The 27714-nt window shown below is 46.7% G+C and overlaps 1 protein-coding gene across 1 annotated transcript; it reads right to left on the reverse strand.

Moving 5' to 3' along the window:
* Positions 1 to 2052: 2052 nt before the first annotated feature.
* Positions 2053 to 25039, reverse strand: naprt (nicotinate phosphoribosyltransferase). The gene is made up of 13 exons (XM_041840174.2): positions 24595 to 25039; positions 20295 to 20422; positions 19861 to 19943; positions 8308 to 8438; positions 8107 to 8222; positions 7353 to 7549; positions 6820 to 6960; positions 6551 to 6635; positions 4510 to 4590; positions 3961 to 4063; positions 3152 to 3309; positions 2856 to 2963; positions 2053 to 2225 (listed from the first exon to the last, which is right to left on the reverse strand). Exons 1-13 carry the CDS (start codon positions 24839 to 24841, stop codon positions 2139 to 2141), a joined length of 1665 nt encoding a protein of 554 aa, XP_041696108.1. The 5' UTR covers positions 24842 to 25039; the 3' UTR covers positions 2053 to 2138.
* Positions 25040 to 27714: the final 2675 nt, after the last annotated feature.

Consider the following 27714-nt stretch of genomic DNA (forward strand, 5'->3'; position numbering starts at 1 on the left):
AGGTACAGATTGGTCATGATATTGAAGGCTTAGTTCATACAAAAGGTCCATGCTAAAAAAAAAAGAACAGAAAATAATTCAGGAAACGTAATCCAAACAAAAGAACCACAACTAAATCAGCAAGACAAGGCTGAGACATACAAAGAGAGACACACATCAAAACATACTAATATCCATTAAATATTTCTAAACTTCAAAAATAGCTTATCAATTAATATTGCTCATAGTAGAGAAATGTATGCAACCATTCTTGATGTTCATTTATCTCATTGTAGAACATGGTTAAGGCCAATTCCAACACTGATATATTAATACTGACATTGCTTGTTTGTGCAAATCAGTAGGTCTTCAGGGAGGCATTTCAAGCTCTTGTACCAAACTAAAACTAGAAAACTACACCACGACTCATAGCTGTTTGTCAGTCAATTGTATTCCAAAAGGCCATCATTATGCCAAAACGAAATGCTTTTGGTTGAGGTTTGACATAGTCCATGTGTCAGTCTATCAGTCTGTGTGTCAGTCTATCAGTCTGTGTGTCAGTCTATCAGTCCGTGTGTCAGTCTATCAGTCCGTGTGTCAGTCTATCAGTCCGTGTGTCAGTCTATCAGTCCGTGTGTCGGTCTATCAGTCCGTGTGTCGGTCTATCAGTCCGTGTGTCGGTCTATCAGTCCGTGTGTCAGTCTATCAGTCCGTGTGTCAGTCTATCAGTCCGTGTGTCAGTCTATCAGTCCGTGTGTCAGTCTATAAGTCTGTGTGTCAGTCTATCAGTCTGTGTGTCAGTCTATCAGTCCGTGTGTCAGTCTATCAGTCCGTGTGTCAGTCTATCAGTCCGTGTGTCAGTCTATCAGTCCGTGTGTCGGTCTATCAGTCTGTGTGTCGGTCTATCAGTCCGTGTGTCGGTCTATCAGTCCGTGTGTCAGTCTATCAGTCCGTGTGTCAGTCTATCAGTCCGTGTGTCAGTCTATCAGTCCGTGTGTCAGTCTATAAGTCTGTGTGTCAGTCTATCAGTCCGTGTGTCAGTCTATCAGTCCGTGTGTCAGTCTATCAGTCCGTGTGTCAGTCTATCAGTCCGTGTGTCAGTCTATCAGTCCGTGTGTCAGTCTATAAGTCTGTGTGTCAGTCTATCAGTCCGTGTGTCAGTCTATCAGTCCGTGTGTCAGTCTATCAGTCCGTGTGTCAGTCTATCAGTCCGTGTGTCAGTCTATAAGTCCGTGTGTCAGTCTATAAGTCTGTGTGTCAGTCTATAAGTCTGTGTGTCAGTCTATCAGTCTGTGTGTCAGTCTATAAGTCTGTGTGTCAGTCTATCAGTCCGTGTGTCAGTCTATCAGTCTGTGTGTCAGTCTATAAGTCTGTGTGTCAGTATATCATTCCTATTATCTGAGAGTAACACAATCTACCCTAGGTCCTAAACCCTAAACCACCAGAAAGATAATGTTCAGTAGGAGCAAACTGGACCACCCCCCCCCAAAAAAAATGAGTGTTTATATTGGGTATGTTCAGGTAGCACCTCCTCCATTTCCAAACGTTTTCTCCCAATGAACACTAGACAAGATGGTTAATGGATGTTATGAATATCCTACTAGCAGCCTGGTCCCAGATCTGTTTAAGCTTCTGTTAACTCAATCAATCAAATGTATTTTTATAAAGCCCTTTTTACCTCAGAAGTTGTCACAAAGTGCTTTATAGAAACCTAGAGAGGAAGCAGGCTTAGAGGGTTGGCCAGTCCTCTTCTGGCTGTACCAGGTGGAGATTTAAGAGTACATGTGGCCATTATGGCCAGATCGTTTTTCAAGACGAAAAATGTAATTTCTGTCATTGTGAAACAAGGAGTTGGCATGATAGCCCAAACAGACTGGCACTCAGGCTGTACTAGTAGTAGGCTAGGGAGAGTTGTCATCATAGAACTGACGGTGTGACCTGATTGGTCTATTCAGACCAGACAATTAGGATGAAGCTTTAAAACAGTATTAGGATTCCTCCCTCCCTCTGTACGTGGCCTCGTCCCAAATGACACCCTATTCCCTATTAAGTGCGCTACTTTTGACATACATAGTGCATTACTTTTGACCAGAGCCCTGGTCAAAAGAAGTGCACTAAATAGGGAATAGGGTGCCATTTGGGACGCAAGCATGTGTGTCTCAGTTGGCCAATAGAAAGTTGCTGTTGTTGCTGCTGCCTTTTCTGATCTCAGCGATTAAGTTATGGAGTTTCTCAGACACTGCCACCTGGTGGAGAAAACATGGAATAACAGCATTAGATTATGACGGTGCCTGTGTGTGTATGTGCATAGTAGGGATGGGCATTTGGAATAATGTCTGTGTTCGAGTACCCTCATTAAAATAATTTTTGAGTACTCGAGTACACGCATGTAAGCGTGAAACGGGGCTGAAGGCAAACACATTTGTGTTATGTTATCTTTTGTTCCAATTACTGGTTGTTCTGACACAATTAAAAAACAAAACAACATATTTTCACTGCACTTGACATACTCCCTAAAAAGTTGTCAGTGTTTATAAATTCAACCTGCTAAATAGTTGTCAGTGCTTATAAATTCAACCTGCTATATAGTTGCATTTGTCAATTTTGAGTATTTTATTTGATTATTAGTAAATGAATACAAACCTTAAATCGAGTACTCGAGTACTCCACCCATCCCTAGTGCCTAGGTGTGCATACTTACAGTATATAAGTGTGTGCGTGCACAAGTGTGTGTGTAAAGGTGAGTACATTTACATAGCGGAAACGCAGGACGACTATGACAGTGCGTCAGATGCCTTTCTATCCAATACCCAAGACAATCTAGTCGCCCGGCGTTGTTTCACATTTCCCCAAAGTAAATTAACCTTAAAACTCACTATGTAGGAGTCTGGCTCCTGCAGTCTCTTGTGTCGGGGGTGCAGGGTCTGGATGGAGCTCTGGACCTTCTCCCTGGTCTCAGCTGTGCTGCACAGTGGGTGTGTGATCTGCAATAGAGGGAGATACCAATCAAATTTATTTTATAAAGCCCTTTGTACATTAGCGGTTGTCACAAAGTGCTTTACAATTACCCAGTCTAGACCCAAAAGAGAAAGCAAAGAAAGCTATGAAGAACTTAGGAAGAAACACAGTGTGTGTGAGTGTGTGTGTGTTGGACAGGGTCCAGCAGGCTCACCTGTCCTTTAGTGTAGACGTCCAGGCGTAGACAGCTGACCTGAGCAGGTGTGATTGACTGACAGGTCTTGTCACCAACCACAGGATGACACCTCACTGCCACGCACGCCTTAGGTGCAGACTCCTCACACAGACACAACAGATCAAGGAATGGATGGCCTGGAGAGAGAGAGAGGAGAGAGAGAAATAGAGTCAGGAGAGAATGAGTTAGTTAGTGAGTGAGTGAGTGAGTGAGTGAGTGAATGAGTGAGTGAGTGAGTTAGTGAGTTAGTGAGTAAGTTAGTGAGTTAGTGAGTTAGTTAGTGAGTGTCGTGAAAACAGAGATTGAGCTAGTTGAGTTTTGGAGAAAATAAACAGTAAGTGGAGGGCACAGAGATCCTATAACTCAGGGATTCTATAACTCAGGGATTCTATAATTCAGGGATCCTATAACTCAGGGATTCTATAATTCAGGGATTCTATAACTCAGGGATTCTATAATTCAGGGATTCTTTAACTCAGGGATTCTATAATTCAGGGATCCTATAACTCAGGGATTCTATAACTCAGGGATTCTATAACTCAGGGATTCTTTAACTCAGGGATTCTATAATTCAGGGATCCTATAACTCAGGGATTCTATAACTCAGGGATTCTATAACTCAGGGATTCTATAATTCAGGGATTCTATAACTCAGGGATTCTATAATTCAGGGATTCTTTAACTCAGGGATTCTATAATTCAGGGATTCTTTAACTCAGGGATTCTATAATTCAGGGATTCTATAACTCAGGGATATATGTTATTCATGGTAGAGGGTGATTCCTCACCCTCCGTATCCAGCATCCTATAGACAGCTTTCCTCCCAGGAACAGTACTCTTCTCTGGGTCCTCACTGAACTTCATCCTGGGGCTGCCCCGAACCTCCACCAACTGATGGCGAGAGAGAAGGAGAGGGTTGAAAATGAGAGAGAGAAAGGGTAGAAGAGGATAGATACATAAAAAAGGGAAAGTGAGGAGAGGGTGGGCAGAGACTGTCTCTGTGTCTGTGTGTCTCTCTCTGTTTGTGTGTGTGTGTCTGTTTGTGTGTGTCTCTGTTTGTGTGTGTGTCTCGGTTTGTGTGTGTCTCAGTTTGTGTGTGTCTGTGTGTGTCTCTGTGTGTGTGTGTGTGTCTCTGTTTGTGTGTGTGTCTCTGTTTGTGTGTGTCTTTGTTTGTGTGTGTCTCTGTTTGTGTGTGTCTCTGTTTGTGTGTGTGTCGGTTTGTGTTTGTCTCGGTTTGTGTGTGTTTCTCGGTTTGTGTGTGTTTCTCGGTTTGTGTGTGTCTCTGTTTGTGTGTGTCTCTGTTCGTGTGTGTCTGTGTGTGTGTGTATCCTCTTTACCTTGTACACACACCCGAGTGAAGGCTGTCTCGTGCAGGTGACCAGATGTGTCCCAACACCAACCACATCAATCTCATTCTCCTGAGACATGGACAGACAGATCAGAGAGGAGGGAGGAGGTAGAGAGGGATAGACAGATCAGAGAGGAGAGAAGAGGAGGGAGGAGGGAGGAGGGATAGACAGATCAGAGAGGAGAGGAGAGAAGAGGAGGGAGGAGGTAGAGAGGGATAGACAGATCAGAGAGGAGAGGAGAGAAGAGGAGGGAGGAGGGAGAGAGGGATAGACAGATCAGAGAGGAGAGGAGAGAAGAGGAGGGAGAGAGGGATAAACAGATCATAGAGGAGAGGAGGGAGGAGGGAGAGAGGGATAGACAGATCAGAGAGGAGAGGAGAGGAGGGAGAGAGGGATAGACAGATCAGAGAGGAGAGGAGAGAAGAGGAGGGAGAGAGGGATAGACAGATCATAGAGGAGAGGAGAGGAGAGGAGGGAGGAGGGAGAGAGGGATAGACAGATCAGAGAGGAGAGGAGAGGAGGGAGGAGGGAGAGAGGGATAGACAGATCATAGAGGAGAGGAGAGGAGGGTGGAGGGAGAGAGGGATAGACAGATCAGAGAGGAGAGGAGAGGAGGGAGGAGGGAGAGAGGGATAGACATATCAGAGAGGAGAGGAGAGAAGGGAGAGAGGGATAGACAGATCATAGAGGAGACGAGAGGAGGGAGGAGGGAGAGAGGGATAGACAGATCAGAGAGGAGAGGAGAGAAGAGGGAGGAGGGAGAGAGGGATAGACAGATCAGAGAGGAGAGGAGAGAAGAGGAGAGAGGAGGGAGAGAGGGATAGACAGATCAGAGAGGAGAGGAGAGAAGAGGAGAGAGGAGGGAGAGAGGGATAGACAGATCAGAGGAGAGGAGAGAAGAGGAGAGAAGGGAGGAGGGAGAGAGGGATAGATCAGAGAGGAGAGGAGAGAAGAGGAGGGAGAGAGGGATAGACAGATCATAGAGGAGAGGAGAGGAGAGGAGGGTGGAGGGAGAGAGGGATAGACAGATCAGAGAGGAGAGGAGAGGAGAGGAGGGAGGAGGGAGAGAGGGATAGACATATCAGAGAGGAGAGGAGAGAAGGGAGAGAGGGATAGACAGATCATAGAGGAGAGGAGAGGAGGGAGGAGGGAGAGAGGGATAGACAGATCAGAGAGGAGAGGAGAGAAGAGGAGGGAGGAGGGAGAGAGGGTTAGACAGATCAGAGAGGAGAGGAGAGAAGAGGAGAGAGGAGGGAGAGAGGGATAGACAGATCAGAGAGGAGAGGAGAGAAGAGGAGAGAGGAGGGAGAGAGTGATAGACAGATCAGAGGAGAGGAGAGAAGGGAGGAGGGAGAGAGGGATAGATCAGAGAGGAGAGGAGAGAAGAGGAGGGAGAGAGGGATAGACAGATCATAGAGGAGAGGAGAGGAGGGAGGAGGGAGAGAGGGATAGACAGATCAGAGAGGAGAGGAGAGAAGAGGAGGGAGGAGGGAGAGAGGGATAGACAGATCAGAGAGGAGAGGAGAGAAGAGGAGAGAGGAGGGAGAGAGGGATAGACAGATCAGAGAGGAGAGAAGAGGAGAGAAGGGAGGAGGGAGAGAGGGATAGATCAGAGAGGAGAGGAGAGAGAGAGGGATAGACAGATCAGAGAGGAGAGGAGAGAAGAGGAGAGAGGAGGGAGAGAGGGATAGACAGATCAGAGGAGAGGAGAGAAGAGGAGAGAAGGGAGGAGGGAGAGAGGGATAGATCAGAGAGGAGAGGAGAGAGAGAGGGATAGACAGATCAGAGAGGAGAGGAGAGAAGAGGAGAGAGGAGGGAGAGAGGGATAGACAGATCAGAGGAGAGGAGAGAAGAGGAGAGAAGGGAGGAGGGAGAGAGGGATAGATCAGAGAGGAGAGGAGAGAAGAGGAGGGAGAGAGGGATAGACAGATCAGATGGAGAGAGGCTTGATGAGAGGAGGGAGAACTAGATAAGGTACTCTCATTCTTCTGCTCCTGCTGGCCTCTGTAATGTCTGTCTGGTTCCTCACCTTCTTGTTGAGTTCGGCCATGCTGTGCTCTGTGATGTTATTGGTGCCCACTATGAGAAGGGACTGGAAGGCAGGGATGGAGAATCTAGAGAGAGATATTTCAAACATGCTTTACTCAAAGCCTCTATACTAAGATTAAAGTCATTAGAGGGTACTAATCTAAGGCTTCGTCCCAAATGGCACCCTATTCCATTTTTAGTGCACTAAATAGGGAATATGGTGCCATTTGGGGACACAGACTCAGGACACACACACAGGACCTTACTTACTGCTCGCTGCAGAGTCTGAAGACATGGCGTACTTCTACTGACTGCCTGCAGAGGTCTCCACTGTCTAGACGCACGCCCAGCGGACTGTAGTCCAGCTCACACAGAGACAGGGCCACGGCACAGAAGTTCAGCAGGCCACTACTGTAAGGTCATAACAGAGAAGTTCAGCAGGCCACTACTGTAAGGTCATAACAGAGAAGTTCAGCAGGCCACTACTGTAGGGACACAACAGAGAAGTTCAGCAGGCCACTACTGTAAGGTCATAACAGAGAAGTTCAGCAGGCCACTACTGTAAGGTCATAACAGAGAAGTTCAGCAGGCCACTACTGTAGGGACACAACAGAAACACAATAGAGATAGTATTAATGCCATTGCAGGCTATAGGTGGAAGGAAATGTAGTAGCCTGCCCTGAAGCACTGGGAAATAGGCTATCTCTAGTCAGAAGCTGTCCTTAGAGGCTGGAATGTCCCCATTCACAGAGTAGAGACGAGACAAGTTGAGACGAGCAGAGTAGCGAAGTGGGAAGGGTTACCAGGTAACACTGTAGCTGTCGATGACCGGCAGGAAGTTGTGTGGGTATGCGATGGCGTAGGACAGGAAGGCAGCCAGCTCTCCCTCATGGATCTTCCCAGGTTCCGCCTCCAGCAGCTCACACACACGCCCCAGCCAACCCTTGGTCAGCGAGATCAGATCGATGTTGTCATGGTCCCCGTTTGCTGCCACTAGCGTCTAATTGGACAGGAGAGACAGGCAGTTCAACCAATCAATCAATATAAGATATAAATCAATATCCTTTTTGTCCCAATTGGGAAATCTGTAGTCCAGTCAGGGTAAGAAACAACATTAAAACATTAACAACCATACAACATACTGTATATACACATACGATAAATAGCACAGAGAACGGTTATCAACATGTTATTAAAATGTTCGGAAATGTTTCTATTCTAAGGTAATTAATTAGGGCTAGTTCACTTCATACATTTGCGGTGTACATATGGGTTGCGTGTCTGGGTCTCAAATGGCACCCTATTCTCTATGGGCCCTGGTCAAAAGTAGTGCACTGTGTAGGCAATCTGGTGCCATTTGGCTCACAACCATGGTGAAAATACTGACATATTGAAGTTATGAGACACTTGACAAACGTATTTACTTTCTCTGAGGTTGTGTATTGTGAAAGCAAAGGGTCAATACAAAGTCTGTCTCCCAAATAGCACCCTATTCCGTTTTTAGTGACCAGGGCACATAAGGTGCCATTTAGGACACACAGGGGCGGAGAGACTCACCTGAGGCCACACCTCCTCCAGGGAGGAAAAGGAAGTGACATAGGAGTGTGCCATGGTACCCGCCACGGGGATTCCAAACAGGAAGCCAGCCTGTACGTTACTGGTCAGATCAAACCCTGACAGACAGAAATACAGAGGAGTAGGTTAGTGTGTGTGTGTGTGAGTGTGTGTGTCCTTGCGTGTATGCGTGTCTCTCCTCACCTCCGACGTATGTGTATCTTGAGGCTGTGAGGCCCCCGTCAGGTCCCTGTGCTCTCCTCAGGCCCATCTCTAACAGCTTCCTCCTGGAACCAGCAGCCAGACGGAACCGGGCCGCGTTACTGCACACCAGACTGGAGAGAGAGGGAAGATACAGAGAATTACCATATTGCACTATTGTAGTATACACTATTCCTACCTGTTGACCAGCTGTGTGTGTGTGTGTGTGTGTGTGTGTGTGAGTGTGTGTTTCAAGTTTTAATGTCACGTGCAGTAAAATGCCATTCTTGCAAGTTCCAAACCCAACAATGCAGTAATAAATATCAATGTAGCACTACAAATCTCATAAGGTACAACAAAAACACACAAGAAATAAAAATAAGAAATAAGAAAAACAGGAGAAAGTAAGAAGCTATATACAGGGTCACTTCTAATACTATATTTACAATATGCAGGGATACTGGAGTGATAGAGGTACAGTGCATTCGGAAAGTATTCAGACCCCTTGACTTTTTCCACATTTTGTTAAGTTACAGCCTTATTCTAAAATGGATTAAATACATTTTTTCCCTCATCAATCTACACACAATACCCCATAATGACAAAGCGAAAACAGGTTTTTGGAATTTTTAGAAAATATTAAACACATAAAAAACAGAAATACCTTATTTACATAAGTATGCAGACCCTTTGCTATGAGTCTCGAAATTGAGCTCAGGTGCATCCTGTTTCTATTGATCATCCTTGAGATGTTTCTACAACTTGATTGGAGTCCACCTGTGGTAAATTCTATTGATTGGACATGATTTGGAAAGGCACATATATAAGGTCCCACAGTTGACAGTGCATGTCAAAGCAAAAACCAAGCCATGAGGTCGAAGGAATTGTCCGTAGAGCTCCGAGACAGGATTGTGTTGAGGCACAGATCTAGGGAAGGGTACCAAAACATTTCTTCAGCATTGAAGATCCCCAAGAACACAGTGGCCTCCATCATTCTCAAATGGAAGAAGTTTGGAACCACCAAAACTGTTCCTAGAGCTGGCCACCCGGCCAAACTCAGCAATTGGAGGTGACCAGGAACCCATTGGTCACTCTGACAGGAGCCTCTGTGGAGATGGGAGAACCTTCCAGAAGGACAACCATCTCTGCAGCACTCCACCAATCAGGCCTTTATGGTAGAGTGGCCAGGCAGAAGCCACTCCTCAGTAAAAGGTACATGACAGCTCGCTTGGAGTTTACCAAAAGGCACCTAAAGGACTCTCAAACCATGAAAAACAAGATTCTCTGGTCTGATGAAACCAAGATTGAACTCTTTGGCCTGAACGCCAAGCGTCACATCTGGAGGAAACCTGGCACCATCCCTACGGTGAAGCATGGTGGTGGCAGCATCATGCTGTGGGGATGTTTTTCAGCGGCAGGGACTGGGAGACTAGTCAGGATCAAGGGAAAGATGAACGAAGCAAAGTACAGAGAGATCCTTCATGAAAACCTGCTCCAGAGCGCTCAGGACCTCAGACTGGCGTGAAGGTTCACCTTCCAACAGGACAACAACCCTAAGCACACAGCCAAGACAACGCAGGAGTGGCTTTGGGACAAGTCTCTGAATGTCCTTGAGTGGCCCAGCCAGAGCCCGGACTTGAACCTGATCGAACAACTCTGGAGACCTAAAAATAGCTGTGCAGCGACGCTCCCCATCCAACCTGACAGAGCTTGAGGAGGATCTGCAGAGAAGAATGGGAGAAACTCCCCAAATACAGGTATGCCAAGCTTGTAGCATCACACTCAAGAAGACTCAAGGCTGTAATCTCTGCCAAAGGTGCTTCAACAAAGTACTGAGTAAAGGGTCTGAATACTTATGAAAATGTGATATTTCATTTTATTTTTCAATTTCTAAAAAACAGTTTTTGCTTTGTCATTATGGGGTTTTGTGTGTAGATTGATGAGGGGAAAAAAGCAATTTAATCCATTTTACACTACATGACCAAAATAATGTAGACACCTGCTCGTTGAAGATCTCATTCCAAAATCATGGCCATTAATATGGAGTTGGTCCCCCAGTTGCTGCTATAACAACCTTAACTCTTCTGGGAAGTTAACATTGGTGCGGGGACGTGCTTCCATTCAGCCACAAGAGCATTAGTGAGGTTGAGCACTAATGTTGGACTATTAGGCCTGGCTCACAGTCGGCGTTCCAATTCATCCCAAAGGTGTTTCATGGGATTGAGGTCAGAGCTAAGGGCAGGCCAGTCAAGTTCTTCCACACTGATCTCGACAAACCACTTCTGTATGGACCTCGCTTTGTCCACAGAGGCATTGTCATTTTGAAACAGGAAAGAGCCTTCCCCAAACTGTTTTCACAAAGTTGGAAGCACAGAATCGTCTAGAATGTCATTGTATGCTGTAGCGTTAAGATTTCCCTTCACTGGAACTAAGGGCCCTAGTCCAAACCATGAAATATAGCCCCAGATCGTTATTCCTCCTCCACCAAACTTTACTGTTGGCACTATGCATTCGGGCAGGTAGCGTTCTCCAGGCATCCGCCAAACTCATATTCGTCCGTCGGACTGCCAGATGGTGAAGCGTGATTCATCACTCCAGAGAACGCGTTTCCACTGCTCCAGAGTCCAATGGCGGCAAGCTTTACACCACTCCAGCCGACGCTTGGCATTGCGCATGGTGATCTTAGGCTTGTGTGGCTGCTCGGCCATGGAAACCCATTTCATGAAGCTCCCGACGAACAGTTATTGTGCTGACGTTGCTTCCAGAGGCAGTTTGGAACTCGGTAGTGAGTGTTGAAACTGAGGACAGACAATTTTTATGCGCTACGCCCTTAAGCACTCAGCGGTCTTGTACTGTGAACTTGTGCAGCCTACCACTTCATTATTTCCCTTCATTACTTTCCAACCCCACCACCCCTTCCCTAATTGGAGTAAACTAGTTAACAACAATGCTTAGGCCTCTACTTACAGCTTATACATACGATATACATTTTATGGACACAGTCAAGTTTGTTTTTACTCCTGAACTTCCTCCGATCATTTTCATGATGTCCATCTGGTTTGCTTCTATATGCCATATTTTTCTAACTGTGCTCTTTCACAAAAGCTCTCAACCTATAACCTATATACACTGCTCAAAAAAATAAAGGGAACACTAAAATAACACATCCTAGATCTGAATGAATGAAATAATCTTATTAAATACTTTTTTCTTTACATAGTTGAATGTGCTGACAACAAAATCACACAAAAATTATCAATGGAAATCAAATGTATCAACCCATGGAGGTCTGGATTTGGAGTCACCCTCAAAATTAAAGTGGAAAACCACACTACAGGCTGATCCAACTTTGATGTAATGTCCTTAAAACAAGTCAAAATGAGACTCAGTAGTGTGTGTGGCCTCCACGTGCCTGTATGACCTCCCTACAATGCCTGGGCATGCTCCTGATGAGGTGGCGGATGGTCTCCTGAGGGATCTCCTCCCAGACCTGGACTAAAGCATCCGCCAACTCCTGGACAGTCTGTGGTGCAACGTGGCGTTGGTGGATGGAGCGAGACATGATGTCCCAGATGTGCTCAATTGGATTCAGGTCTGGGGAACGGGCGGGCCAGTCCATAGCATCAATGCCTTCCTCTTGCAGGAACTGCTGACACACTCCAGCCACATGAGGTCTAGCATTGTCTTGCATTAGGAGGAACCCAGGGCCAACCGCACCAGCATATGGTCTCACAAGGGGTCTGAGGATCTCATCTCGGTACCTAATGGCAGTCAGGCTACCTCTGGCTGTGTGGCCCCCCAAATAAATGCCACCCCACATCATGACTGACCCACCGCCAAACCGGTCATGCTGGAGGATGTTGCAGGCAGCAGAACGTTCTCCACGGCATCTCCAGACTCTGTCACGTCTGTCACATGTGCTCAGTGTGAACCTGCTTTCATCTGTGAAGAGCACAGGGCGCCAGTGGCGAATTTGCCAATCTTGGTGTACTCTGGCAAATGCCAAACGTCCTGCACAGTGTTGGGCTGTAAGCACAACCCCCACCTGTGGACGTCGGGCCCTCATACCACCCTCATGGAGTCTATTTCTGACCGTTTGAGCAGACACATGCACATTTGTGGCCTGCTGGAGGTCATTTTGCAGGGCTCTGGCAGTGCTCCCCCTGCTCCTCCTTGCACAAAGGCGGAGGTAGCAGTCCTGCTGCTGGGTTGTTGCCCTCCTACGGCCTCCTCCACGTCTCCTGATGTACTGGCCTGTCTCCTGGTAGCGCCTCCATGCTCTGGACACTACACTGACAGACATAGAAAACCTTCTTACCACAGCTCGCATTGATGTGCCATCCTGGATGAGCTACACTACCTGAGCCACTTGTGTGGGTTGTAGACTCCCTCATGCTACCACTAGAGTGAAAGCACCGCCAGCATTCAAAAGTGACCAAAACATCAGCCAGGAAGCATAGGAACTGAGAAGGTGGACCTCTGTAGCTCAGCTGGTAGAGCACGGCGCTTGTAACGCCAAGGTAGTGGGTTCGATCCCCGGGACCACCCATACACAAAAAAAATGTATGCACGCATGACTGTAAGTCGCTTTGGATAAAAGCGTCTGCTAAATGGCATATTATATTATTATTATTATTATAGAAGTGGTCTGTGGTCACCACCTGCAAAACCAGTCCTTTATTGGGGGTGTCTTGCTAATTGCCTATAATTTCCACCTGTTGTCTATTCCATTTGCACAACAGCATGTGAAATGTATTGCCAATCAGTGTTGCTTCCTAAGTGGACAGTTTGATTTCACAGAAGTGTGATAGACTTGGAGTTACATTGTGTTGTTTAAGTGTTCCCTTTATTTTTTTGAGCAGTGTACACAGTATGCTTTACATTAGTTATCTTGTTGTTATTAGTTGTTGTTATTAGTCCCATCCTTCAGCTCCATTCAACACCTCCCAACTATCTCTTAACACCATCCATATCGGATTTCTATTTGCCATATATTTTTCAACTGTACTGTGATGTTGACACAGATTCAGCCCGAGGCTGCTCCTCCTCCTTGCTTGGGCAGGCTTCGGCGTTCGTCGTCACCGGAGTACTAGCTGCTGCCGATCTATGTTTCTGTGTTCTACTTGTCTTGTCTTTATTGTTCACACCTGGTTCCCATTAGGTATTGATTACTTCCCTATTTAACCCTCTGGCTCCCACTGTATGTTGTGCGTGTTTGTTCATGTTTGGTTGTCGTCTGGTGAGTGGGTTTGTTTCCTCCCTGCGTGGAGGTTATGTTATTTACGTTACCTATGAGTAAAGTACATTTTCAATTAGCTCTGTGTCCTGCCCCTGACTTCGTCTTACCGCATCACACTGACACCCTGACAGAAACACGCACCTTATTATGGAGTCAGCAGGTACATTCATTTAGTCCGGATCAATGGAGGAACGTGTCCAACAGCAGGCGACCATGATCCAGACTCTCTGCACCGCAATGGAGCGCATGTTGAACACTATGGAGCGATGGGAGAGAGGTGATGGTCCTACACCTCCTCCAACTACACAACCACCCACACCGCTGTCCACCCCTTCGTCACCTGGGTCCAGTGGGATTCGGCTCTCGCTCCCGAGGGCATACGACGGAACAGCTGCCAGGTGCCAGGGTTTTCTGCTCCAGGTAGAACCCTCTACCTGGCGACCATCCACCCGGCTCCCTCGGGATACGAGAGCATGTCATCTCCTGTCTGTCTGGAAGAGCACTTGAGTGGGCCAACGCCGAGTGGGGAGGAATAGACGCAGCGTCAGTACGCTATGAGGATTTCACCCGCCACTTTCGGGCGGTATTCGATCATCCACCGGAGGGGAGAGCGGTGGGGGAACGTCTATTCCACCTCAGACAGGGGAGGAGGAGCGCACAGGACTTTGCACTGGATTTCAGGACTCTGGCTGCCAGCGCAGGATGGAATGAGAGGGCCCTGATCGACCACTACCGATGCAGCCTCCGGGAGGACGTTCATTGGGAACTGGCCTGCAGGGACACCACCCTTAACCTGGACCAACTGGTGGACATGTCAATAAGGCTGGATAACCTGTTGGCAACCTGCAGACGTCCAGATCAGGGGCCGTCCATTCCATCCCCCAGCACCTTCGACCCTACTCCAATGGAGCTCGGAGGTGCTGCTCTTAGGGAGACCGAAAGGAGAACCATCTCCTGCACCAACTGTGGCCGCGGAGGACACACTGCTGGTCGGTGCTGGGGAGGGTCTTTCAGGAGTCGAGGCGGTAGGCAGAGCACTGGTGGACCGTCTCAGGTGAGTAGGCACCCGACTCACCCAGAGCTCCCTGTTGCGCATATGTGTATTGATATTGTATTTCCAGAGTTTTCCCCTCATTCCCAGCATAAGGCGCTCGTAGATTCAGGCGCAGCTGGGAACTTTATTGATCGTCAGTTTTCCCGTAGTTTAGGGATTCCTATTGTTCCTGTTGATGTGCCCTTCCCTGTACACGCCTTAGATAGTCACCCTTTAGGGTCAGGCCTGATTAGGGAGGTCACAGCTCCACTCTGGAAGAAAACGCAGGAGGGTCATGAGGAGAAAATTAGTCTCTATCTGATTGATTCTCCTGCGTTTCCAGTGGTGTTGGGGCTTCCCTGGTTAACTTTTCATGACCCCACGATTTCATGGCAACAGAGGGCTCTCAAGGGATGGTCAAGTCAGTGCTCTGGGAGGTGTGTAGGTGTTTCCATAGGGGCAACTACGGTGGAAAGTCCAAACCAGGTCTCCACCATGCACATTCCCCCCGAATATGCCGATTTGTCTCTCGCCTTAAAAAGAAGGCGACTCAATTACCACCCCATCGACAGGGGGATTGTGCGATAAATCTCCAGGTAGGCGCTGCACTTCCCCGGAGTCACGTGTATCCCCTGTCACAGGAAGAGACGGCGGCTATAGAGACATATGTCTCCAAATCTCTGGGGCAGGGATACATTCGGCAATCCACTTCACCTGTCTCCTCGAGTTTCTTTTTTGTGAAGAAGAACGATGGAGGTTTATGCCCGTGCATTGACTACCGGGGTCTCAATCAGATCACTATCAAGTACAGTTGTCCACTACCACTCATTGCTAGTATGACGGAGTCATTGCACGGGGCGCGCTTCTTCACAAAATTGGATCTCAGGGGCGCGTACACCCTGGTGCGTATCCGGGAGGGAGAAGAGTGGAAGACAGCATTCAGTACCACCTCACGGCACTATGAGTACCTCGTCATGCCATACGGGTTGATGAATGCTCCATCAGTCTTCCAATCCTTTGTGGATGAGATTTTCAGGGACCTGCACGGACAGGGTGTAGTGGTGTATATTGATGACATTCTCATATACTCCACTACACGGGCCGAGCATATGTCCCTGGTGCGTCAAGTGCTTGGTCGACTGTTGGAGCATGACCTGTATGTGAAGGCGGAGAAATGTCTGTTCTTCCGAGAGTCCATCTCCTTCCTAGGGCACCGCCTGTCCGCATCAGGGGTGGAGATGGAGATTGACCGCATTTCGGCCGTGCGTAATTGGCCGACTCCAACCACGGTGAAGGAGGTGCAGCAATTTTTGGGTTTTGCCAACTACTACCGGAGGTTTATCCGGGGCTTTGGTCAGGTAGCGGCTCCCATTACCTCCTTGCTGAAGGGGGGACTGGTGTGACTGCAGTGGTCAGCTGAGGCGGACAGGGCTTTTGGTCATCTGAAGGACCTGTTTACCTCGGCTCCAGTGCTGGCTCATCCGGTTCCCTCCTTAGCATTCCAGGTTGAGGTGGACGCGTCCGAGGCTGGGATAGGAGCTGTACTGTTTCAGCGCTCGGATACGCCACCAAAGCTCCGCCCCTGTGCTTTCTTTTCTAAGAAGCTCAGTCCGGCGGAGCGCAAATATGATGTGGGGGACCGGGAGCTGTTAGCTGTGGTTAAGGCTCTGAAAGTGTGGAGGCATTGGCTTGAGGGGGCTAAACACTCTTTCCTCATTTTGACTGACCATCGCAATCTGGAGTACATCCGGGCGGCGACGAGATTGAACCCTCGCCAGGCAAGGTGGGCCATGTTCTTCACTCGTTTTGTGTTTACTCTTACTTACAGACCAGGTTCCCAGAACGCTAAGGCAGACGCCCTGTCCCGACTGTATGACACAGAGGAGAGGTCCATTGAGCCCACTCCCATACTTCCGGCGTCGTGTCTGGTGGCACCGGTGGTGTGGGAGGTTGACGCGGACGTCGAGCGGGCGTTACGTACCGAGGCCACTCCCCCCCAGTGTCCAGAGGGTCGTATGTACGTGCCGCTCGAGGTTCGCGATCGATTGATCTATTGGGCTCACACGTCACCCTCCTCTGGTCATCCTGGCATCGGTCGGATATTGCACTGTCTTAGTGGGAAGTACTGGTGGCCCACTTTAGCCAAGGACGTGAGGGTTTACGTTTCATCCTGCTCGGTGTGCGCCCAGTGTAAGGCACCTAGACACCTGCCCAGAGGGAAATTACAACCCCTACCCGTTCCACAACGGCCGTGGTCCCATCTATCGGTTGATTTTGTTACGGACCTTCCTCCCTCACAAGGGAACACCACGATCCTGGTCGTTGTGGATCGGTTTTCTAAGTCCTGCCGTCTCATTCCTATGCCAGGTCTCCCTACGGCCCTACAAACTGCTGAGGCCCTATTTACACACGTCTTCCGGCACCATGAGGTGCCTGAGGATATTGTATTGGATCGGGGTCCCCAGTTCACCTCAAGAGTCTGGAGGGCGTTCATGGAACGTCTGGGGGTCTCGATCAGCCTGACCTCAGGTTTTCACCCCGAGAGTAATGGGCAGGTGGAGAGAGTTAACCAGGATGTGGGTAGGTTTCTGCGGTCCTATTGCCAGGACCGGCCGGGGGAGTGGTCGGGTTTTATCCCCTGGGCAGAGATGGCCCAAAACTCACTCCGCCACTCATCCAGTAACCTTACTCCCTTTCAGTGTGTGTTAGGTTATCAGCCGGTCCTGGCACCTTGGCATCAGAGCCAGATCGAGGCTCCTGCGGTGGATGAGTGGTTTCGGCGCTCGGAAGAGACAAGGAACGCTACCCATGTACGCCTGCAGCGGGCCATCAGGCGACAAAAGGCGAGCACCGACCGCCACCGCAGTGAGGCACCGGTGTATGCACCGGGGGACCGGGTCTGGCTCTCGACCCGAAACCTGCCCCTTCGCCTGCCCTGCCGGAAGCTGGGTCGGCGGTTTGTGGGGCCATTTAAAGTCCTGAGGACATTGAACAAGGTTTGTTATAGGTTACAGCTTCCTCTGAATTACCGTATTAACCCCTCGTTCCATGTGTCTCTCCTCAGGCCGGTGGTAGCTGGTCCACTCCAGGAGTCTGAGGTACGGGAGGTTCCTCCGCCCCCACTGGACATCGAGGGGGCACCGGTGTACTCGGTCCGTTCCATCCTGGATTTGAGGCGTCGGGTGGGGGGCCTGCAGTATCTCGTGGAGTGGGAGGGGTACGGTCCGGAGGAACGGTGCTAGGTCCCTAGGAGGGACATCCTCGATCCCTCCATGTTGAGGGATTTCCACCATCGCCATCCGACTCGCCCTGCACCGCGTCCTCCTGGCCGTCCCCGAGGCCGGTGTCGGCGCACGGCTGGAACAGCGCGTCAAGGGGGGAGGGGGGGGGGGTACTGTCACGGATTCAGCCGAGGCTGCTCCTCCTCCTTGCTCGGGCAGGCTTCGGCGTTCGTCGTCACCGGAGTACTAGCTGCTGCCGATCTATGTTTCTGTGTTCTACTTGTCTTGTCTTTATTGTTCACACCTGGTTCCCATTAGGTATTGATTACTTCCCTATTTAACCCTCTGGCTCCCACTGTATGTTGTGCGTGTTTGTTAATGTTTGGTTGTCGTCTGGTGAGTGGGTTTGTTTCCTCCCTGCGTGGAGGTTATGTTATTTACGTTACCTACGAGTAAAGTACGTTTTCGATTAACTCTGTGTCCTGCACCTGACTTCGTCCTACCGCAACACACTGACACCCTGACAGATGTTTTACAAAAGTTCTGAACCTTTCTATTCTCATTGTTTCTACAGATTGTAAATTGAAACTTTTCAGACTGAGAAGTTGTTGCTCCTAGATGTTTCCACTTCACAATAACAGCACTTACAGTTGACCGGGGCAGCTCTAGCAGGGCAGAAATTTGACAAACTGAGTTGTTGGAAAGGTGGCATCCTATGACGGTGCCAAGTTGAAAGTCACTGAGCTCTTTAGTAAGGCCATTCTACTGCAGGGGTGTAAAGTACTTAAGTAAAAATACTTCAAAGTACTTTACTATTTATATTTTTGACAACTTTTACTTTTGCTCCACTACATTCCTAAAGAAAATGTGTACTTTTTACTCCATATATTTTTCCTGACACCCAAAAGTACTCGTTACATTTTGAATGCTTAGCAGAACAGGAAAATGGTCCAATTCACACACATCAAGAAAACATCCCTGGTCATCCCTACTGCCTCTTATCTGGCAGACTCACTAAACACAAATGCTTCGTTTGTAAATTATGTCTGAGTGTTGGAGTGTGCCCCTGACTATCCATAGAATAATATAAAACAAGAAAATCGTGCCGTCTGGTTTGCTTAATATAAGGAATGTGAAATGATTTATACTTTTACTTTTGATACTTAAGTATATTTAAAACCAAATACTTTTAGACTTCTACGCAAGTAGTATTTTACTGGGTGACTTTCACTTTTACTTGAGTCATTTTCTATTTAGGTATCTTTACTTTTACTCAAGTATGACATTTGGGTACTTTTTCCACCACTGTTCTACTGACAATATTCATCTATGGAGATTGCATGGCTGTGTGCTCGATTTTATACACCTATCAGCAACGGGTATGGCTGAAATAACCGAATCCACTCATTTGAAGGGATGTCCACACACTTTTGTATATATAGTGTATGTATAGGGGTAAGATGACTAGGCATCAGTATATATGATAAACAGAGTAGCATCAACGTAAATTATGATTGTATGTGAGTGTGTGTGTAGAGCCAATATAAATGTATGGGCATGTTATGTGTGTTTGGGAGTGTCAGTGTGCATGAGTGTGTAGAATCCCGTGAGTGTGCATAGAGAAAAAGAAAATAATACAACAGTCAACTCAGATAGTACTTGTAGCCATTCTGTTAGCTATTTAGCTGCCTTACGGCTTGGGGATAGAAGCTGTTCAGGAGCATGTTGGTGTCAGACTTGATGCACCGGTACCGTTTGCCGTGCCCAAGCAGAGAGAACCGTCTACGGCTTGGGTGGCTGGAGTCTTGAACAATTTTCCGGGCCTTCCTTTCACACCGCCTGATATAGAGGTCCTGGATGGCAGGGAGCTCGGCCCCAGTGATGTACTGGGCTGTCCACACCACCCTCTGTAGCGCCATGGAATCGAGGGCAGTGCTGTTGCCATACCAAGCAGTGACGCAGCCAGTCAATATGCTCTCAATAGTGCAGCTGTTGAACTTTTTGAGGATTTGAGGGCCCATGCCAAACATTTTCAACTTCCTGAGGGGGAAGTGTGTCCTTACCTGGCATAGTTGACCAGACACAGCAGGCTGGTCTCCAGTAGCTGAACCACAGCCAGAGGACCAGACACCTCCATCAGAGGCACCTTCATACAGAGGAGCAGCACAGGTGAATCAATCAATCAATCAATCAATCATCAATCAATCAAATCAGTCATAATCCTGACCCCTGGGGGTGAGTCCCTGAATCTAACTCCTGACCTCTGGCCCTTTGGGGTGAACTATCCCTGAGTGTAACCATATAAATAGAAGGACTAGATTATATTTCTATGAATATAACCCTTGGGGGCATGGTTCGAGTTACAGGGGGCTGGTCCGATCAGGCACCCCCAAGAGACATTGGACACCCCAAGAGACATTGGGCACCCCAAGAGTCAATGTATAATTCCAACCCTGCCTGGGGATGACCCTGAGTATAACCCCTGATGTTGTCTCACCCTGGCAAAGACCACCGTTCCCTCGGGGACAGAGTGGACTGTGACACCGGAACAGTCCAGTTCCCGTAGAAACAGGAAGAAGGCGGGGTCAGTGGCTGGGGGCAGGACGGAACGCAGGTACTCCACGTCTATAACACAGTTATACTTTGTTACACATAATCAATAACATAATCATAATTTACATGTTAGTCATTTAGCAGACCCTATTATCTGGAGCAACGTATAATCAGTACAGTAATAACACACGTCTACACAACAACACACTACTCATGACGTATGAAATAAACAGATTTTTGTACACGTCAACACACAACTTTTCTAACATACTGGCATGTGGAATAATATTTGGCCTACTATTGGCTTTCCAAGAAAAGTAATCTGCCTAATGATCTCAATGACAACTGTTATTACGACATCTACAAACACCGTGGTTTGGCCCAGGGAACGTGAAACATGCTTACAGTTTAGTGTCTGAACAAGGTAGTCATTCACCCCCCCCCCCCCCTCTCTCTCACACACCTCATATGAATCTAATACAGCTAATCTCATAAGACCACATGAGAGAAGGAGAGGGAGAGAGGGGGAAAGAGGGAGAGGGGGCGAGAGGGAGAGGGGGCGAGGGCAAGAGGGAGAGAGGGAAAGAGGGAGAGAGGGAGAGGGGGCCAGAGGAGAGGTGAAGAGAGGGAGCGGGGGCGAGGGGGAGAGGGGGCAAGAGGGAGAAAGTGAGAGGGGGAGAAAAGGAAAGCTTTTATGCAAGACTCTAGACTGAACTAGTGTGGTCCTCTGTAGCTCTGCTGGTAGAGCACGGCGCTTGTAACGCCAAGGTAGTGGGTTCGATCCCCGGGACCACCCATACACAAAAAAAATAAAAAAATTATGCACGCATGACTGTAAGTCGCTTTGGATAAAAGCGTCTGCTAAATGGCATATTATTATTATTATAAACTCATCATGAGGGGCCGCAGTTGGTCCTAGGCTTTGGGATAGTTAAAAGGCCAGTGCCAGAGGACCTGAGGGACCTACTTGGTACATAACTAAAAAGCATGTTTGACATGTATTGTGGTGCATAATCGTGGATTAATTTAAAAACAAATAGAAGAATCTTACAATTAATTCTAAAACTCACAGGCAGCCAGTGCAGAGACTTTAAAACCGGTGTAATGTGTTCTTGGTGAGTACCTGTGCTGCAGCATTCTGTAAGTTTTGCAGTTGACCAATGGCTTTCTTGGGTAGACCAAACAGGAGAGCATTACAGTAGTCAAGCCTGCTTGTAATAAAAGCTAGTTTGCTGCAATTCTACACATTTTGCCATGGGGCGGAGAGAAGATTTTGCAATTTTACTATCTAATTTCATGCAGATTTGTAAGTTTTAGAGTTAATTTTGTGAAATTCAACTCATTTTGCCATTGGACAGAGAGGAAGATGAGCAGTTTTACACATTTTGCCATAAGATGGAAAGAAATGGTTGCAGTTTTTAATACAGTATGATCCTGTCTCTGAGTGAGACTGACTAACAAAATCAGTGGGGCCCCCGGGCTCTAATTCGACCTTGAATACTACAGGTTTAGATAGCTGGCCGCTAGAATCATTTATAAATCTAAAAACATATAGCTGACATGGGGTAATTGAGTGACTATTAGTGACTGGCATAACAAGAGAAAAACTGTTGATGCACAACCAAATTTCGAAATTGCACCTTTTGCTTTCTATCGCAACAGTAAGTTGAGACCCCAACTGAGGCCCCCCTCCCCCCCAGTTGCCCTTCCCTGCTCTAGACTTTGTGTTGTTGACTTTGTGTTGTTGTTATAGGCTCACTGGGCTAGAGCCTATAGGTCTAATCACAAACCTGCCTTGCTAGTATATATTTTTCCCATACCCTTGACATTAGTTATTACCAGTGGCAATTTAGCATGTAAATCTTGGTTAATTGCACTATAACGATGACAAACGGTGCCCATAAACTGTTAGGGCCTACATAAAGCTGTCCCAACAGCAGAGCTTTCTTTTTCGCACCATGGAGTGAATCCTTACCACCGCTACACCTGGATATCAGCGGAGCCTTGTCTGGCAGCGAAACAGTTAATTTAGCCTCATTTACTGCCTTTTTTTAAAACAGCTGTTGTGGCTGACTTGCTTAAACAAATGTGGTTTCTACTGACAATTGAGATGTACAAACTATGGCATAAGGGAACGATGAGTGGATAAGAGGCAATCCATAATTTCGATTATGACATTAATGAGCGAGCTAAGATGGATGTAGTCAGTATAACTATTTGTTCAGCACTTTTGAAATGTGCAGCGACAGAATTCAGAACACGGGCCGTTCTTACAGTATTCTCCCTGTACACCAAGTCAGAACCGTAGCATAAATAAAGGGGGCATATAAGCAGACAATGAATTACTCTAAAACAGGCTATAGGCTACATGTGCACTACCAAGTCAGAACAGTAGGCTAAATTATGAGGGGGAAAGGGACCAAATTATTAGGGAGAGGCACATGGGCTACTAACTGCTTCCTACACAACATACACTTAGTATTACCTTCTTAGCTACAGTATGCATATCTCCCTGGCATATTACATCATTTATGCAGTGGCATACAATACTTTTTGGACTCACCATTGTGCTGTGCTCACATGAACAGGAAGGTGGCGTGGCGGTCCTTCTTGTGGGCAAATTAGTCTGGCATTCCCTGGATTTATGGTGCTTTCAAGACAACTGGGAACTCGGAAAAAAAACAAGGTTGAATCATGACGTCAGTGATCTTCAGGTCGGAGCTCTAGAAAGAGGCCAGAGTTCCCGACTTGGAATTCCGAGATGGATGATCGTTCAAAATGTATTTTACCAGTCGAAGCTAGTTTTTTTTCCAAGTTCCCAGTTGTCTTGAACTCACTGAAGTCTGAGATTTCCCAGTTCAGAGTTTCCAGTCGTTTTGAACGCGGCAGAAGTCATGCTGGATTGACAGCATGGCCAATGTATTCAACCTTTTTCTGGCCCATGGTGTTGCGTGTGAATGTTTATCCTTTTACGCTTGGAGAAGAGACCCTTCAACCAAGACTTGGACCACACAGCAAAATAGTGATAGCTTTGCAACGCTTGCAGTTAGCCACTGATTCCTTCCAAACCACTCATTGTTGAATTTGAGATTTCCAACTTGTTGTGTAATGTTTATATCCAATGGCTGATGAGCACACAATACGTTTTATCTATAATTTATCTTCATATAACAAGGATTGAAAAGGATTTGCCAGTAGATTGTCCACGTGATTCATGATGATGACTGCTTGTCTAGCTTGCTAGATAAGATTTTGAAAGTATGATGTTGACATGATCAGTCCAATCAAAGCTACGGTAGATATAAAGTGATTTGAAGTCATTTTATTTGTGGCCAATGACCTTGAGCCTTCTTGGATGGGCACTTCTAATGTAAATCTATGGCATCACCCAAGCGGGCTTGAACTTTCTAGCTCTCCCTGTAGATTTTGTGGTGACATAGTGTCCCAATGAGTGACAGAACACTGCGCCAACTACAGAAGATGACCAACTCCTATGCTCTGTATTTTCTACCTGGCTGCCCCTCCACAACAGAAAGCACTGAGCTAGGCTGAAACACCTACATTTTGGAGCTGCCTTACTCAAGAAAGCAAAAAATAGGCATGTTTGTATGAGGCTTTATTAACTCAATACATTATTATTTACATTGTTTGCAAATTGATATGTGACACCTATTAATGCCAAAATAACATGCAAAACAGGCTAAACACGTGGGGCTCAAAACAGGTTGCGCTCTGACAGGTCGCCACTGTGACTGGTTATTACCTGGTAGTAATCTGTGCGTGTCGGTAGGTAGGTAACTTTAAACTCTGGTAGAGCTCTGACCTCTTAACAGGATAGGCTATATCCCGGGCCAAATGGCACCCAATTCACCATATAGTGCACTACTTTTGACTGGTCTATGAACACTAAATAGGGAATAGGGTGCCATTTCGGGCACATGCCTGACAACCCAGGAGACTCACGAGGAAAAGATCACCGGTGTCAGTTGAAGTTCAGTGGAGTGGTTGCAAAGTTCACCGAGTACATAAAGTGTTATCCATTTCCACTCCCACCAGGGTCCTGGTATTGGCTTTATCCCTCATTGCGCAATCAAGGTGACACAAATATCGAATAAATATTATAGAAAGGAAACCATAGGCTATATAAAAATAAATATATGAATTATAATGTGGCTAATTTGCTTTGCCTTAAAGTTTTATTCACTGACATTTGCTCTCTAGAGAACTTAACGTCATTACCTCACCTTCGTCCGTGAATCGAAAGCTCCGCAGAAACAGGAGGCAGTCGTGCAGTCCGGAGAAGAGCGAGAAGCCGCCACCGAACGGGTTGTCGCGGAAGAACAACTCGAAAACGGCGGGCTCGTTGTGCCTGCCCGCCCGCCAGTAGGCATATGCCATGGTGAACTGGTAGAGGTCCGTGAGAAGCGTCGGGACCCGCTCCCGGATTGACCGCTCCAGAGCTGTACATGACTGGCTTGACCGCGCTGCCATGTTCCTAGATTCAAGTTCGGTTGCCGTCGCGATCTCTGGGACATACAGTTTTCTAACCACTCCCCTCTGCCTCTGTTGTATCACTGAGGGATAATAAGAACGGTTGGTATGCTAGGCGAGAAGCGAAACCCGGACTAAAATAGGCTATCTCCTACATAGAATAGGGAGGGGCGTTTTATAGTTCTCTTGAGTAGGCCTGCCTACGCATGATATACACTACCGGTGAAAAGTTTTAGAACACCTACTCATTCAAGGGTTTTTCTTGATTTTTTACTATTTTCTACATTGTAGAATAATAGTGAAGACATCAAAACTATGAAATAACACATATGGAATCATGAAGTAACCAAAAAAGTGTTAAACAAATCAAAATATATTTTATATTTGAGATTCTTCAAATAGCCACCCTTTGCCTTGATGACAGCTTTGCACACTCTTGGCATTCTCTCAACCAGCTTCATGAGGTAGTCACCTGGAATGCATTTCAATTAACAGGTGTGCCTTTTTAAAAGTTAATTTGTGGAATTTATTTCCTCCTTAATGCATTTGAGCCAATCAGTTGTGTTGTGACAAGGTGGGGGGGGTATACAGAAGATAGCCCTATTTGGTAAAAGACCAAGTCCATATTATGGCAAGAACAGCTCAAATAAGCAAAGAGAAACGACAGTCCATCATTACATTAAGACATGAAGGTCAGTCAATACGGAACATTTCAAGAACTTTGAAAGTTTCTTCAAGTGCAGTCGCAAAAACAATCAAGCTCTATGATGAAACTGGCTCTCATGAGGACTGCCACAGGAATGGAAGACCCAGAGTTACCTCTGCTGCAGAGGATAAGTTCATTAGAGTTACCAGCCTCAGAAATTGCAGGCCAAATAAATGCTTCGCAGAGTTCAAGTAACAGACATCTCAACATCAACTGTTCAGAGGAGACTGTGTGAATCAGGCCTTCATGGTAGACTTGCTGCAAAGAAACCACTACTAAAGGACACCAATAATAAGAAGAGACTTGCTTGGGCCAAGAAAGACGTGCAATGGACGTTATACCGGTGGAAATTTGTCGTTTGGTCTGTAGTCCAGATTTGAGATTTTTGGTTCCAACCGCCATGTCTTTGTGAGACGCGTGTGGGTGAACGGATGATCTCCGCATGTGTAGTTCCCACCGTAAAGCATGGAGGAGGCGGTGTTATGGTGTGGGGGTGCTTTGCTGGTGACACTGTCTGTGGTCCTCTGTAGCTCAGCTGGTAGAGCACGGCGCTTGTAACACCAAGGTAGTGGGTTCGATCCCTGGGACCACCCATACACAACATTTTTTTTTTTTTATGTATGCACGCATGACTGTAAGTCGCTTTGGATAAAAGCGTTTGCTAAATGGCATATTATTATTATTATTTATTTATTTATAATTCAAGGCACACTTAACCAGCATGGCTACCACAGCATTCTGCAGCGATACGCCATCCCATCTGGTTTGGGCTTAGTGGGACTATCATTTGTTTTTCAACAGGACAATGACCCAACCGACCTCCGGGCTGTGTAAGGGCTATTTTACCAAGAAGGAGAGTGATGGAGTGCTGCATCAGATGACCTGGCCTCCACAATCCCCCGACCTCAACCGAATTGAGATGGTTTGGGATGAGTCGAACGGCAGAGTGAAGGAAAAGCAGCCAACAAGTGCTCAGCATATGTGGGAACTCCTTCAAGACTGTTGGAAAAGCATTCCAGGTGAAGCTGGTTGAGATAATGCCAAGAGTGTGCAAAGCTGTCATCAAGGCAAAGGGTGACTATTTGAAGAATCTCAAATATACAATTTATTTTGATTTGTGTAACACTTTTTTGGTTACTACATGATTCCATGTGTTATTTCATAGTTTTGATGTCTTCACTATTATTCTACAATGTAGAAAATAGTCAAAATAAAGAAAAACCCTTGAATGAGTAGGTGTTCTAAAACGTATGACCGGTAGTGTAGATAGGATTGCCAAAAACGCACACTGTTACCTATAGTACACTCTTAAGGGGTATAGTAAATAGTGACATTTGGGATGTAAGACATAGTGTTGCAATATTTTTTAAACATTTATCGTTGGAACATAAGGTGACATGAAATGGGCACATGATGTGTGAATTGCGTTGACAACCCAATAACTGCTAGTAAACCTCATAACCTGTCTTCTGGCTCTGTGCCAACAAGCTCACATCACAAACGTTCTATTGGTCACCAATTCATCCCACACATTAAGCCAACAGACAATGATTTTTTTGGTGGTATTTATAGGCTAGTGATAAGGGTAAACGATACAATGAAAGTTAGAAAATAAACCAACATTATGTATAATGAAACCATCTGCTGTAAAACCCATATGGTTTTATGCAACAGCTTTAGTATGAGTAGGCTATGATATCCCCCACTGACCATAAACTGCATACTTGAGGAACCATGAGGAAGAAGGACATTGAGAAATTATGAGACTAACAGATGGGAAGAAAACTGGATCTAGTGGATGTAAGTGAAAGTTAGAATACTTTTTTTTCATCTAACTACTGTAATTGTACTGTGATTTATACAGTGGTAATATAGACCAGCCCAGCCCTCAGAGAGTGGCCTCCTTGCAAAGCATTACACCATAATAAAACATTTATAAAGGCATTCAGTGTGTGCAGATGCATTTTATTCATCATAAAAAGCTGTTTCATCCTTATCCAGTCAATCAAAATGCAGGGGTTCACTCTAGAGGTTTTTATTCTCAAAGCAGAGGCCCCATGGGTACCCTTATAGCAAAAGTAGTAGTTCATCAATTGTAACCTCCTGTTGGTCCACTATCTACAGAATCCACTGTCACATCAGCTATTAGTAGACAAACAGCTGAGGT

This window comes from Coregonus clupeaformis, chromosome 20 (genome assembly GCF_020615455.1).
Source record: "Coregonus clupeaformis isolate EN_2021a chromosome 20, ASM2061545v1, whole genome shotgun sequence".
Taxonomy (NCBI): Eukaryota; Metazoa; Chordata; class Actinopteri; order Salmoniformes; family Salmonidae; genus Coregonus; species Coregonus clupeaformis.